This window comes from Maylandia zebra, linkage group LG4 (genome assembly GCF_041146795.1).
Source record: "Maylandia zebra isolate NMK-2024a linkage group LG4, Mzebra_GT3a, whole genome shotgun sequence".
Classification (NCBI taxonomy): Eukaryota; Metazoa; Chordata; class Actinopteri; order Cichliformes; family Cichlidae; genus Maylandia; species Maylandia zebra.
In genome coordinates, this window is record NC_135170.1 from 22,301,945 (window position 1) to 22,318,115 (window position 16,171).

The following is a 16,171-nucleotide window of genomic DNA, read 5'->3' on the forward strand; positions in this document are numbered from 1 at the left end:
TAGGATATTGTGTTAAAGTTGTATTTAGAAGGTTCTCAGACTGGATGAAAAATATAAATGGAGACAACCATTTCTGTATAAGTCTAATCCAGTTAAATACAGAAAAGGCCTTCAGGTGAGTTATGAGAAAATATGTTCATCATAATTCTTTATAAAACATGACAAACCATCAAATCGTGCAACTTCTCCAACATGGTGTTTTTTGCCTGCTCAAACATGTCCTTCTTTGAGTGCACGTGGTTCTCAATAGTCTCCCTCATGTTGTACAGTGCGTCTTCTCCTGTAAATGCTAAAGCCTCTAAAAAAAAGAAAAAAAAAGAAAAGAAAACTCTTCATACTTTTTATGCCGATTAATTCTAAAAAAAAAAAATATCTGTTTTACTGCCAAGTTGTGAATCTCTGATTTTATTTCTTACTCTTGTAGCCTTCTTCCATAATGTACTCAATTGTCTCTGTCAGACTGCTGTAGACATTTTTCTTCTGTTTCTGGATGACTCTGCTCAGTCTTGCCTTAATATTTTCTTCCTTACAGACAAACATGAAATAAGGATGAACTTTACCATCAGTCCATTGATAGACAGTAAAGTTTCACTTCTTACCTCTGTCTTGAGAAATCTGAGTTGCAGTTCAGCATTTTGGTACTTTTCAATCAGAGAATCAATGTCAAGTGAAAATGTCTTGATGACTCCATTGAATGCTCCACAAGTTACTTCATTTCTAAAACATGTAAACATTGTAGATCATAATGGCTTAACTGGCAAGTTTATATGTTATGAATTACATATCTCGAATGATATCATGTGACTGTTTAGAACATATTTTAATTACGGGAAGGTCTTTCTGAATTCTGCACCAATGCTGTCAATCAGACAGGAAGCCAACTTCATATTAAGGTTAATTTGTTTCCCTTTTTTTGGTTTGTAGATGCCACCATTCTCAACGACACACTTCAGTAAATTGTAAAAAGCACCACCATTCTTTCCCTGAAACACAAAAGTAAACTCAGAATTATTGCATTTTACATTGTCATGTAAAATCTGTATGTATTTTAACTATGCTTAAACTACATACATCATACAAGAAGTTCTTGAGTTTTTCTCCATATGAACGTTTGGATTTCTCAACACCATCATCAAGACATTTTTTTAAAGCCGTATAGGCGTCTTCCATTTCTTTTCTGACATTATCAAGTTGGAGGCTCATGTTTATCTCAAGTTCTTCACACACCTCGCCTTTTTTACTCTTCTGAAAAATATTTTTATTAGTAAAACCATAAAAACTACTTGTTGTTGTTTCTTAATGAAATTCAGTTGGTTTAAAAAGTCACTCTCCTGTAATACGGACCTAAGAAGCAAAATAGAACAGCAAAACTACACGAATCAATCAAATAACTCATAAATTAGTAACAAAAACCAATAAAAGAAACACAAATACATATCGTTAGCTTCATAGCATAATTGCCTAAGTCATTTGACTAAGTCAATGACTTAGGCACTTATGCTATGAAGCTAACGATATGAGAAATCCAAACATTTAAGAGAATATTATTTTGTATCTCTTACTTGACCTTACCACTCCTCTGGAGTTGGCGCCTTGAATCAAAGACAGAATCCCGTGAGCTCCCTTCACATAGTTTACTGTCTCTGAGTGACAGTCATTGAGATCTTGCAAAAATCTCTGAAGTTTGGTTATTTCTGTTTCAAGGACATACATGCATAGTTTAATTAAAATTAAACAATTCTTCTTTCAATCAAAGCAAACTGAAAAAACATTAGCATTCTAGCTATGCATGTTATGTTTACATAAAGGGGACTTCACCTACCAGTATCTTCTGGACTTAAGTAGTTTTCTTTTAGGAACTCTTTGGAGCTCACTGTGAACACTTTGAAAGTGTCATCAGTGAAGTGTTTCTAGGGAAAAATGTGATTTCAATTTAATGTAAATGTGGAGAGTCTTTGCATTAGACTCTCTGTCGGACTATAAAATTCACCTTAATCTTGCTTTGCTTGTTGAATTCTATCTTTATTGCATCTTTGGCTTGCACATTTCTTTCAGTTAGTAGATCATGGAAATCAGCTGACGAACTAAAAAGGGGGGGGGGGGGGGTAACACACACACACAGACACAAAGAAATATACTTGTCTCAATGGCAATAATCCACCAACAGACTAATGAGGTACCTTCCTTAAGACTGTAATGGATATTTGAGAAAAAAGTGATACAAATCAAGAATGTTTGTGATAATGGAATATAAGTGACAGGAAGACAGTGGGGGAAACAGGAAGTCTACTTCAGAGTCGGAAGCTCCTGCAGAGTTAAGTTGACGGTGAATATCTGAGATTTTACGGGTGAAAAAAGAGATAAGAGAATTACAAAAGTCAGCAGAATACATATGGGAGGAGAATATGTCTGGAGTTTTTGTAATTTTACTGAACAATGAAAAGAGAGACCTGGAGTTACCTTCATTAGAACTGATTAAACCAAAGTAGTATGCGGATTTGGCTGAAACAATGCAGTACTTATAGAACAAAACATGATCATTATACATTTCTTTATGTATAGCAAGTCCAGTTTTCTTGAATAGACGTTCGAGTTGGCGTCCTTTAGCTTTAAGATGACGCAGGTTGGGGGTAAACCATGGTGCTGAATGGGAAAATGAGACAGTTCGATGTTTAAGTGGAGCAAATATGTTACGAAGGTTATGAAGGTTGACATTATAATGAGAAACAAGTTCATGAGGGGTTGAGGAGCTGTGAATAGACGGAAGGCCATGGATGGCAGATCTCTCTGGAAAGAGGGATTTTGTCATTGTCCATATGAATATTGAAGTAGTCAAGAAGTCACTTGGATAAGTGATGAAATATTTCTCCCACAAAACGCTACATCCAGATGAACAGATTCAACTTTTGGAGACATGATCTAGATGGATTATGATTTGTTCGGAAGTTTCCTATAATCTCATAGATTTTGTACCCATATATAAAGCTGCCTTGTCTGTGTCACTCTCAAATAACTCAATTTCCTTCTGACCAGGCAATTCTCTTTTCATTACTCAGTGAACCTTATTTAGTAAACTTTATAAAATTGTCTCAGCGTCTGAGACTCCTTTTGACCTAAATGTTCTGCATTAATAAAGCCAAACCCTTTGCTTTACTCTTTGTCTGGCCTGGGTTTATCTTCTATGGAAACACCCTGCGGTTGATCAGCATGGGAAATTTACTTACAGATCATCTGAGTCATCCAGAAGATCAGACTTGGTGCAAATAAAGTGAATTTGCTGACATTCGCCACCATTTCCAATCAGACTACTGACACTGTCCAGGATCTCCCAGGCCTCTTTCTCTGATGTTGCACGATTAATTTCAGTCACAATCCACACAGTAGAACAATTTCCAAGTATCTGAAGGAGAATAACATGTCTCAATGCTTCATCAAAAGATGACATTACTGTTTGCACATAATAAAGCAAAGAGCAGTAAATGTGAATTACCCCTTTCCACATCTGATCTCTGCTCTTGTTACGGTCGCCATTTCCAGGAAGGTCCACAAGTGTGACATGCTGGAGAAAAGGATTGTTTGGCAACCTGACAGTCACACACTTCACCAGTGGCCAAAACCACTTTTTTCCTTCATTACCTTCTCCTTGTTTTGAATCACTTCTTGTGTACTTGACACATTCTGCAGAGAGTTCTTCAGCCTGCAATAAATAACAAAAATAAAGCAATGCAAGACAGTTTAACTTCAATCCTACACTGTAAGTGTGTTACAGATTGCTTTAAAGAATTACAGTGCCATAAAAGATGACAAAAAAAAGCAATTAAATAGTCTCAGTAAAAGTTTGCATGAGTCATTAATTTTAGATTTAAATGTGATCAGCAGACCTGTTTTATATCCGTGTGGAATAGTTTTCTATAGGAGATTGCTGCAAAAAGTGCAGCCTTACCTAATGCCCACCCTACTGTTACTCATTTTATATTAAGACTTAAAATCTAGTTGGTATGGTGAGTAACCTTCAGTAACAGTAATAAATCACTGTGTTGCACATAGTGAAATCACCCAAGAATCAAACTGTTAAATGGTGTAATTTAACCCTTAGATACTGTTCAGATCAAAAGTCACATTTAACAGCAGTAAAATCTTGAAATTTTCCTAAAATGACACAAACACACACACACACACACACACTACTTGAATTTTGAACCAACTTTTCAAATATAAACAGTGTTTAAAATGACTGATCCATCCATTCATTCTCTTCAACTTTCTAATTTAGGGTCACAAGGGGGGCTGCAACCTCTCCAGTTGCCATATGGAGACAGTCGGGGTATACCTGGGACAGGTTGCCTGTCTGTCACAGGCCTAAAAAGAAAATATGTCTGAAAATGACAGATAATATAACAAAATAGAACAGATTAATTTTTTTTGTTAGTGGACAATTGTCTCATACACCTCTTACTGTAGGTTGCACAGTTCCTAAATTACTGAAACCAAATACTATACTTAATAACAGCAAATTTATACAATTTTAACACATCACACTTCCTGTTTAGTAATAGAGCGGTGATGTCTTACTGATTCACATGACAAAATCTTCCTCCTGCTTTGGGGAAATTCTGGAATTTCTCTGAAATATTTTCCATCCATAAGATCTTCAAAAGACTTTCCTTTCCATTCTTCTCCATAGAGCGCTGAAAACTTTTCACTGATGTCATGATAGTCATTATCAACATCCATTTCACAGTCTTCATTATCCCCAATAAATTGATGAGATGACCACAACTCATCTTTCCACTCCTTAAAAACAAAAATGCTTCTCAGTTTTATTAAAAGGGCCTAAACCCAGAAAAATAAGATATTATATTTCTGCAGCTAAAACTAATTTTACCTCTGGTGTGATGAACTCAATGTCTGCCTCATACTTAGAGCCTTGCATGTTAGCCTCCACTTTGATCATGACTGAGGTGCATGCACTGACACTTCCAGAAGGCAAAAGGTTCTTCTCTTCAATGATGGCATTTATCAGAGAACTCTTTCCAGCCCCAGTTTTACCAAAGACACCAACCAGCTCCCTCTTGTCTGTCTCCAAATCCCTAATTTTTTTCCTGTTAAATGAGAGGAAGAGTTAAATTTTTACCTCTAATTTGTGGATACCAGAAACAGCAAATAAAAGTAGCTGTACTATACAGACTTACCAGAAATTCACAAGAATAAAAGTCTGGCAGAAGTAAATCAAACCCAAGTGAGACTAACTGTGATCCACACTTAAAGCATTGGAAGAATTCATTTTCTGTTTTAACCTGTCTGTCAGCAATACAACTTTAAAGTAACTAATAAAGTAAGTAATAGTAAAAATACTTCACCAGTCAAGAAATACATTGGTGAATACTAGCACAAAATGTAGGTTCATGTAGGCTCAGCAAAAAGAAAACTGTTATTTCTTGTAATGAACATCCCCCAACAATAAAAGACAGCTCATGTGCTCCCAAACAATGGAGGTCTTGAGTCTTACAAATTAAATAAGGAATGAATGTCCATGTTACTATGATTATTTATGATTCTAGAATCACTTGCTAGCAAACAAACAAACAAACATGGCTTTCTAACATGGCTATACAGACACAACAAAGAATACGGAAACTTAATACTCACTTCAGGAAAGCACTGAGCTTGTCTTTTTCGTGTAGTCTGGCATGGACGAATTTCATTATGTTTTTTACATCAGACAGCACGATTGCTTCTGTAAGCAAAGAAGTAAATAATTATTTAGCAGGAGCTATAAACCAGTGAAACCATCCCAATGATCCTTTCTCTGAGTCCTTTCTGAATGACCATCTCACCATATCACTAATTTCTCACTCCACTCTCACTTGTGAACAGGACCCAAAGACATATTTTACTCGAAGCAAAAGTGCTTTCCTGAGTGGCCACTCCATTCTTTTCTCACAGGATAAAATACCTTCTCGAATTCCAAAAACCCCAAATAGATTGGTTTGGAAAACTCCCGTGCAACCTCAAATATCTCTGACAGCATAAAATGATGGTACAGTGTTTTGTGATGGCTACGAATGCTGCATTTTCATTCCTGACTCAAAAGGTTCATCTAATAGCTGGACTCTCCTCTGCACTGGCAGTTCGGAGTTTTTCGTTCAGCTACTGCCAGATCTACATTCCACTTGGCCTATCAGTAACTGCCAGCTGATTCTCGAGCCCCACAAGCTCAAAACCATGAGTGACAGGATTCCTCCCCAAACCTGATCCCTCCACCTTCAGTGCCCACCAGGGCTTGACTGGTAATCTGGCATACCAGACATTTGCCTGTTTTGCCAATGTGCTTTTAGACCAATGACTGCTGTGGACCATCCACACAAACACTGACAGCTGCCTATTCATTAATTAACTGCTATCATTAACTGACACTGTTTTACCCAATCAAATCGCTTAACACAACCAGGCCCTCTCCACCTTTGCTGTGCACTCACACACCTTGTAGAACAGAGTTTATTGTGGAAGAAGTGGTGAAAAGATGAACCTGAAAAGCTAAGAGAGAAAAAGAAAAAAAATCCACTTACAATAAATGCAACAAAATATGTCAAGGTAACTGACACGTTAGCAGCTGCGCCATCAACGGTGGTACCAACAACAACACCGACACCAACAAGTAACAAGCCCTCACACTCACAGGAGGCTGATGTTACTAGCATCAGCAAAGGAGAAGTACAGGAGGGACAGAAGTCCACAAAAGAGCGAGGAAGGGATGGAGAAAGGTGAAATTACCACGGTAAGAAAATAGATGAAAGGACATAATTCGGGAGAAATTCAAGGATTCCGGTAAAATGAATGGCTACTTTGATGATATGCCACCTAATCTCTAAACTGCGGCTTTTAATTGTCACATGCTACATTGCAGTGCAACTAAGATATGCTAACCAAACAACAGCTGTACATCTAGCATCTAGACTAATTATAAAACAACAAGTATCTCATTGTTCCAGCAACCAAGAGAAGTAACTGCTACCACAACTCAAGACTGATGCTGTATAACACAAATGCTATGGTATTGGTGGGACAGGTCACGTCAGGTCAGAGGGGATTTTATGATCACCAGATCTCACAGAGCTCCAAGAATAACAGGTGTATTCAAGGGATTGAGTACGAGAGCAGCTGAGCTTAAAGAAAAGATTGTGGCTACGCTGAAAACCTGGATCCTCCATGGTTGATTACCAAGAGTATAAGACGTATCCTCTGACAGTCTACTAGAAGAAGTGCATGCCAAGGTCAAGGCAGCACAGAGGGAAGTTAGCCAATTATTAGAGCTGCAGAAAGGTGTGATGAAGAAAGGGATGCTTAAAAAGTATAGCAAGCTACCCATGCCCAAGGCCTTATAAACTGCTAGGCAAAGACTCATAGCCTTCACTAATCACCTGAAGAGGTACACCAGAGAAAGAGAGGCCAGGAGACAGTCAGGACCCATTAACCAACCCATGGGCTGGAACTGGGGAAATATGAGTAACTCGGCCCTGCCAACCACATCTCACTAAGCTACTGGAGTAGTTCAGCTCCTGCCAGTCTCAGCAAGAGTAACTCCGGTTTTGAACACTCCAGCCCCCTTCAAGATGACTGGTTCTGAGCTCATGGTGTCTTGTAGTAAGCCCAGCTAAGTCAGGCTCCTCGGCTCCAATGTTAGTCAATACAAAATGTAATACAAAGAGGAAAAATGTTTGAACATTATGTATCATGCTCATAATATGGGAACTTGGCAAAAACATTAAATATTTAATTATGGTATATGTGGCATGCGAGCCGTTGCCTCTTAAAAATTCTATTTTATTAACATACTTTTACACCAATAAACCAATGAAAAAAAATGCCATTTTTGTTAAATGGCATTGTTTATAGAGAAATACCCAAGTATGGTCTTGGTTGGGAGCTACGTTGTCGTTTAGCTGGTGGTTGCAACTTGCTGGACTCGTCTGGATGTTCAAACCTTCTCTTTCCTAATTGAATAAAAATAAAATAAAATAAAAATAAAAATGTACAAATAAATAATTTTAAATGGGATTTGCTCAGGAGTGAAATTTAATACTCAAACTGACTGGTATTATTCTGTCCAAGTGAAAACACTGTTGTCTTGAAAATACTGCTAATACTTGTAATATAGGTAATAAAGGCATACATCTTACCTTTATCACTTGTGGATGCCAAAACCTGGGGATCAATGTACATATTTAATGCATGAAAAATTATGTAATCAAATATAGGAATTTAATTATATATAAATCTTACCTGATCTATATCAGGTGCTTCTTTTTGCTCCTGTTAATAGTGCAAAGTAACTGAAACACTGTAATTGCTATTATTGATCTTGGCCATTTAAATGAAATTGTATTTAACTTACTTGAACAGACAAATTGACTGTTTCCTGATTTATGTTTTGTTCTTCCTAGTAAGAACAAAAAATTCCAGGTAAATAGTTTTGTGTTAATGTGTGTTTGCATATACTAATCCAATTCTAATATAAATTCACAGAAATTGAGATTTATCAGACCAAATATAACAATATGCAAAATAACTTTAGAAATAAACTGACTGAGAACCTTCACAGACAACTTTAGAAATACTAATTACATGCAGTACAATTACTTTTTAAAATTTATTTATTTATTTATTTATTTCTGTGTCTGTCCCGTTTGGTTCTTTAGCTGTCAGAATTGTTGTCTGAAGGCCAACAAAGATACCCAACGGATTTACTTTACCAAGTGGATCATCACAGCTTTGCCGTATTGGTCCATTTGATCAACATTTGTTATTATTATTTATTTTATTTTCAGTTGTTACAGATGGGACAGACATGGTTAGGGGATAGGAAAGGCAGAAAGAAAGATGAAAGAAAAGAAAAACAGAATGGAAGAGGGACAGTGCGAAAGGGTACTTAAAAAGAAAAACAAAAATCTCGCTGATCACCTATTAAGAGAAAAAAAAGAGAAAACAAGCAAAAAAAGAGAGCAGCATAATAAACACAACACAAGTACAATTACCTTTAACTGCTTTAATTTCTGCTTGAACGTTAATCTTGGTCCAACTTTTGGAATCAACTTATCAATGAGTTCATCATTAAGTTCATATAAACTTTCCTGTGTAATTTCTTCATCTGTAATTAAAAATTTTAATCTTAGTAATGCAGAAGTGCAAATCATTTTAAAATTACTACACATATGCATATGATGAAGGAGAGTTTAGTTATTGACACAGCTGTTAAAGTGTAATTTGCCCTCACAGGGGCAATTTAATACATTGGCTCTTTGAATTGAAGGCATGTCATTTGTGTTTTCTTTTATTAATTTATATTTTACTTTTCTCTGTTAAATTAACAACCTACAAGATGCTACAGAAAAGTAACTATCATAACTATTATCGAGATTTGTATAAAAATGTGCCAATGTGTTGCCGTTGGTGCATATGTACTACTCCAGTACAGTAGGAAAATTACCTGCTTTGCTGCTCAACAAAGTTGCAGCATTTATGTCTACACTAACAGATTCTTTTTCAGTATTCATTGGCTACTCTCTTGCTACAAGTTGTTGCCGCAGTGGGTGGCTCCAAATGCTTCATTAGGCAATATGCTCTTCCTGATACAGACCCAAATCTCCAGCTGGAAACAATCCAGTGACCTTTTGCTTGCCAAATTGTCATGTTAAACATCACATTATTATTGTACAAAATCTGTGCTCATCAGTGATGCATAGGTATACCTTACCTTCAAATTTATCCATCCACTTTTGTAGATCCCATTCAGTCAGTTTGTTTCTCACAAAATCATCCATGACCACAAAGAAAAACTGAAAGATAAATTGTAATTTCTAATCAAACAACAAAATGGCTAGGAATAGGCAGATATATAAACAATACGTTTAGAGCAAAAGTTCAAATAGTTTACCTGCTATTGAAGATGCGGTAGAAAAGGTTCTTTCAGAGAGGGTGAAGTCAGCCAGAAGGCATAGACTGGGAACAGTCAGGAACAAAAACAAAAAAGGAGAAGTCGAACAATAAGTAGAAGTTTTAAAAACAAAAGTCGATTAAGGTAAAAAAAAAAAAAAAAAAGCAAAAAAGGAAGAGAAGGTAAGTAGAACAAAAGGAGGTGAGTGGAACCAGATCTGAACATAAACAGATGCTAGTCAGAGGATGAGTAAGGGTAAGTGCGAAAAGGTGGAAGAGCTAGTGTTATTGCAGAGGTGCCGGAAGTGGCTGGATGTTTGACTATAGGATCTTAGTGGACATGTAAAAATAAGGAGTGAGTGAAAGACTAAATATTGAAACACTGACATTTAGTTTTGTTTGAATGTGGGAAAAAACCCAGCTAGGAAAAATGTAAAAGGAATAACGTTGGTAAACAAATACATAAAGACAAAACAAAACTAACAGCAACTGTTAGGTATGACAAGCAAATGTGTTCTTTGAAAACACTCAGATTCTTTACCATTTTGTCAGAATGTCAACACAATTTTGATAAAACAGCACAAAAAGAGTCTGGGTTTACTTCCAAAGCTATGTTTAAAATAAAAATTTATATAAATAAACACCAAACTTAAAAAAAAAACAACTTTCCAAAAGGAAGTTCTCTGAAGAATAAACATAAATGACATGACGCAGATTTGTTCCATGTCTTCAGTATTTATGTATTTATGTTATTCATCTATGTTTATGTTATTTACAAGGTCAGAAAGGCTGCAGGAAGCAAGATTGATTGAATGAGTGATGAAACAGCATGGCAAGATTGTTTTCATAATGCATATACAATTTCGCCTAATACAAAACTTTCCAAAAGATGCAAGAATATATGCATTTACCAACAGTTTTGCTGTATCATAACTGGGTAAAACTTTAACCTTATTAAAACGGCCTTGATTAACTATGATGTGTTTTTGTCCTAAGTAACATTATCAGTGTTTTTAATGACACTGAAGGTAATCTATTCAGCAGCTGCACTGAATCCATGAAATAGTCACAGGTCAATATTAGTAAAGCTGCTACTTAAACCTGAGACTCAAAAAGACAAGATTTTGAGTTCCCCATCCCTGTCTTGCACACACACTGGTGCAGTTTAAACCAGAGGTCCATAAATAATCAAGGCACATGGAAGGTCCCACCACTAAGGCATCCAGTCACTTCCACTTTATTGCATCAGCCCCTGATAAAAGGAAACAAGTTATTAATTTATATAAAATATTCATCTAAAAAAAAAAAGCCTCTGTGGTTAACCCTACTGCAGAAACACTGGTGCAGCTGCAGCTAGAAAACGGAGAGAGGGCCTATGTAACTACAGGGGTCCAACAAAGAATGGCCATGCATCATACTGATGTCTTCGGTAATTTATTTTTCTCTCTCTCTCACTCTTATTGTCTTCAGACACCATGAAAACTGAAGAAACACAAAGTTTACAACATAAATGCTTTGAGCTTATCAGTCTCTCATATCAGTGTCCATAAACAGTCTTGTGCAAGCAGAACAGAAAAAATGCATAATAATGGATATCACAAAAATGTCCTCTCATTACCAGTGTAGAACACATATGCAACATTATACAAACAATATACATGAAACCATACCATGTGCGCCTCTTGGACCACATGCAGAATAACATTAACGTTGAGGCTGTAGATGCATCTGTAGCCATGTATCCATGCTAGCTCCACAATGCCATGGTTGTGCTCTCAACCAAACTCTTTACATATTTAACAAACCCATATTTTGTAATCACATATTTTAGAAATGTTTTTTTTTAATTAATGTTAGACTTTTATCATCTTATCTTGTAAATAAATGAACTAAATTAAGCATGAATCTATCACAGAAACATGAAATAACCAACTTTATTTGAACTGTCTCAGGGACAGTTACAGCCTACTTCCAATGGTGTAACACAGTCCTGATCAAAAGTTTAAGACCACTTGAAAAATGGCACAAAAAAAATCATATTTTGTATGGTTGGATCTTAACAAGGTTCCAACTGGAGCTCGAACATGCAAAAAGAAGAAATGGGAGTGAAACAAAACATTTTTAGAAGGTTATTGAAAACAACGCTTAAACTGAAACAGGCTGTTTTACAGTTGATCAAAAGTTTAGGACCACACCTCCAAAAAACCCAGTAAACACCCAAATAGAAGTGTTATTGTTGATCACTTCAAAAATTAATATTAATTGTTATATATTCAAACTGCTCGAAATAAATAATTCAATACATCAAAAACACATTAACAGGCTTCCATATGCTCTACATACGGCTTAAAGGCTATTCTAAAATCTTAAACCAGAGCAATGCACAAAGATCAAACGATCAAGATCAAATCACTGCCCAGACAGTTACTGAAATGGGAAGAATAAAATCCGAACGAAAGAAGGGAGAAAACAAAGCATAAAGGCAAAGCAGCAGCACTTCTGTAAGTGTAAGCCAGAGAAACAGTAGCGGCGCCACTGTAATGCTATCAGCCGCCCACCCACATGCTGTGAATGCACGGTAAAATTAGCATTTACAGTAAAAAGACGATTGTGACAGAAATAAAGCTAAGACCGTGAAAAATCAAAGTTACAAACGGCGTCTTCCAGTTCTCAGAATGGAGGTTTCTGCAGCTACGACCTATAAACACACCTGTTTACTGCGAAGTAAAATCATTAAATGCACAGAATTAAAACATACCAGCAATCGGTGGAGGGAAAACTTCAGAGGAAACAATCCGCAGGTGATCTATACAAAAACATGAGTAGCACCAATCAACAAAAATGTAACCAATTCAGTCGGAGGGAGCAGAAAAATTTACACGACTTCTACCTGTAACAGCTCCAGAAGGCAGGTGACGAAGACCCGGATGTATACAGCAACAGGTGAGCTAGTGAGGGATGCTTAGATGGAAGGGCGTCTAATTCGTGATATCGTACCAGTAGCTTTATTCTGAAATAATCCCCCTTCCTTTAATTTTGTGCCGGAGACTGACGAGGTACAACAGGTCCGGGGGTGGGGGGATATAAACCACATATTTGTTTAATATTCACATTGACGGACATAACTTCAAGATTTGACGCAAAAGTAATGTCATCCAGAGTAATAGATAGTCTCGAGGACAAGTGTAAAAATAAATGTCTTCGAAGACATTTATTTTTACATTTATTTACATTTATTTTACACAAATAGAAACTGAAACTCTGGCAAGTAAAAACTATGATCAAGCCATTTGCATCACATTCATTTGCAAATCGTGTAAGGCTAATTCAAAGACTTCATTCAGGAGGAACGCCCTCCTCCCTGCCATCATTGCTTTACGCACAGTCACAACAAAAACAAACATTACATTTGACAACACGGGGCAGACGTGTGTGCGTGTGTGTGTTGCGAGAGCAAGAAACCAACTAGAAAGCGAAAATTTCTGAAGAAATTTTAAGTGTGCCTATGCCGCCGCTAATCAATATAGTTTTCCATTCAAACGGCTACAGAGAGCAAAACTCAGCAGAGCAGCCATTCTCCACCATGAACTATGGTAAAACCAAACACCGCTCGCGCCTCACAGATGACAGCTTACAGTTTTGTGTAAAGATGAGGTGACTTCGTACAGCCCCAATTTGTAGACGCTGTGCGCAGAGGTTCATAAGCAGACCCGACAATGTTTGCATGAACACACTTTGAAGCATCACGTTATGGACCACTTTTCACACATAGTTGCTGTACCCACACAGCCGGCTGTAGCTTTTCATCTCACAGCCCGACACATACACAAAAAAAAAAAAAAAAAAAAAGCAGAGAGAGCACAGACTTTACACCTGAGAGGCGTGATTGCAGATGCCGCTGAGGTGGGTCCACCTCCCCTGCAGCGGCACTGCAGACCACGCCCTGCCACACACATCAAACACGTAAAATAAATATTTATGCACTTTTCATTCACTTTTTGTTTTTTGTTATTTTTACACAGTGTTCTGAATGATTAACAATGGTCTACAGCCAATCTTGTGTATTATTATACAAACTTTGGTTGTAAGATTCAGATAACTATTTAATAAAAGCTAAATATTTTATATGAGAGTAAGAAAGAAAAGTATATCTTTGTCTCATACTCTCATCAGACAATACATGAACCTCTCAATAAACAAAATATATGCTCGGCTTAAATGACAAACCGCTATTTTACACAGTGGAACACTTATTTTTAAACAAAACCAATGCAGTTCGCCACTGACAGTGCTTACCTTTGCACATCACAGTAAACACTGAACCAAGATGGCGCCCACGCGAACGAGAAATCTGAACTACGGTGTCCTGCAGAGGACAAATGGTCAAAATTGCTAAAATTTACAACATATATGCAGCTCAACAGCGACACCTTGTGACTTATTCCAGTCACTACCTTACATATACATAACGTCTTACCTGACATTCAGTTCACCGGACACTCATACTGAATCACCAGCCCATATAAATGAAAAATAAGTCCAGCAGCCAACCAAGAGTCATCACGAAAGACTAGGGGTGACACGACAGCGTGAGCGGGCCTGGGTGTCAGCCAGCCCAGCCTGGGTGTCAGCCAGCCCGACCTGGGTGGCAGCCAAGCCGCGCTAGCCAGCTAGCCGCCATGCGGCGGTGAAACGTGAGCGTGAGCCGGCCTGGGTATCAGTCAGCCCGGCCTAGGTGTCAGCCAAGCCGCCCTAGCCAGCTAGCTGCCATGCGGCGCTAGCAGTAACATCGTGAGAGATATGGGACTTCTTGATAAAATATGGGACTTCTTGATAAAACGAGCAGATATTTGAAGTTTACACCCCTACATTCTCGCCTGAAAATAGGGGAGGCTGTCATAAAGTTCAACATCAGTAACTTAGCGCGCACAGCTGTATAGAAACTCCGTCGTGCTAGCTAGCACGCAGTACAGTTATTGTAACTGTCAGCACAACGAAAATAAACTACACCTAAACTCGGTTTATATCTGACCCAAATAGAGTGCAGTTAATAACGTCTTACCTGAAATTCAGTTCACCAGCCGCCTGCTTCTCCTGCATTGGGTTTCCCTTATCCACGATTGAGCTCCGCGTTAGCCACCACCGGTCGATCGGTGTTTCTTTCCCCGCATACGAGGGGAAGAGACATATACCGGTGGCTAACGCGGAGCTAGCTAGCCACCGGTATATGAACAACTCAGTTATTTTTTCCACATCGACCAGCATCATCGGCCCATATAAACGAAAAATAAGTCCAGCTAAGACAAAGACTGTTTGCGGAGCGATCGGGGGTGAAAGGAGTTAGAGACGCCTCACTGAAAGCCAAGCCTGGGTGCTTTTGACCGAAGCGGCGCTAGCTAGCCGAGCTAGCTAGCCGGCCGAACTAGCTAGCCGGCTAGCAGCAACATCGTGAGAAATCTGTTGCTAATATGGGATGTTTTGACAAAACGAGCAGATATTTGACGTTTACACACCTACATTCTCACCTGAAAATATCTTAAAAGTTTACTTTGTGACCTAGAAACACAAATAAGAGGAATATATTAAACCAAGTGGCAGCCGCCATTGTTTGACTGGTAGAGGCGTGCTTTGAATTGTGGGATATGCAGTTTTCCACCAAGCGTACACCATTGCCGTTACCGTAACTATTCAATGCTTCGTGCAACCTTAAGAATTCCAATGGTTCCTGAAAGCACCAACGCTGTGCGCGCCGTTCGTATTGTTGTCATTATGGTAATCCAAATACGGGGACATACCACTAGAGTGAGCCAACACACCACAAATTAAGTGAGTGAGCAAACACACCACAAAGTAAGTAAAGTTTCACTTTCGTTCGTTCCCATTCATTTGAATGGGCAAAAACTTGCATTAAAATATTCATATTTAAAAAACTATAGAAGTAATAAACACCAAAAGTCATAGCAACTCATTCCAGCTCCAGCCGCACACAATGATATATCATATGTGAACCTTGTCTCAAAACTGTGGGGCGAGTTAAGGTCCAAAATTTCAGGCGGAAAAAGAATAATAATAACTAGAAAGCGAAAATTTCTGAAGAAATTTTAAGTGTGCCTATGCTACTGCCAATGAGTGTAGTTTGCTTTTAATGTGGTGCAATAAGTGCAGGTTGCCATTTATAACAATAGGGGGGAGCAATATGCAACATGAGCATAGTTTGCTATTTATACCACAAGAGGGA

General features: G+C 37.8%; 1 protein-coding gene across 1 annotated transcript; it reads right to left on the reverse strand.

Annotated features, from left to right (window-relative positions):
* Positions 1–149: 149 nt before the first annotated feature.
* LOC143418269 (nuclear GTPase SLIP-GC-like) lies at positions 150–12,815 on the reverse strand. Its single transcript, XM_076882795.1, has 19 exons — positions 12,692–12,815; positions 9,935–9,999; positions 9,755–9,836; positions 8,284–8,440; positions 8,181–8,205; positions 7,905–7,994; positions 5,650–5,737; positions 4,886–5,102; positions 4,573–4,794; positions 3,491–3,697; positions 3,225–3,400; positions 1,991–2,084; positions 1,823–1,910; positions 1,573–1,694; positions 1,072–1,245; positions 829–983; positions 600–717; positions 417–525; positions 150–298 (listed from the first exon to the last, which is right to left on the reverse strand). Exons 7-19 carry the CDS (start codon positions 5,703–5,705, stop codon positions 150–152), a joined length of 1,887 nt encoding a protein of 628 aa, XP_076738910.1. The 5' UTR covers positions 5,706–5,737; positions 7,905–7,994; positions 8,181–8,205; positions 8,284–8,440; positions 9,755–9,836; positions 9,935–9,999; positions 12,692–12,815.
* Positions 12,816–16,171: the final 3,356 nt, after the last annotated feature.

What these genes read in the sequence shown, in the direction of transcription:
- LOC143418269 (XM_076882795.1), bottom strand. Translation starts at nt 5,705, where the DNA reads ATGAAATTCGTCCATGCCAGACTACACGAAAAAGACAAGCTCAGTGCT. An exon ending in TCAAGAACTTCTTGTATGAT is followed by an intron (nt 984 to 1,071) that starts GTATGTAGTTTA and finishes TTTGTGTTTCAG; the next exon opens with GGAAAGAATGGTGGTGCTTT. An exon ending in TATGGAAGAAGGCTACAAGA is followed by an intron (nt 299 to 416) that starts GTAAGAAATAAA and finishes TCTTTTTTTTAG; the next exon opens with AGGCTTTAGCATTTACAGGA.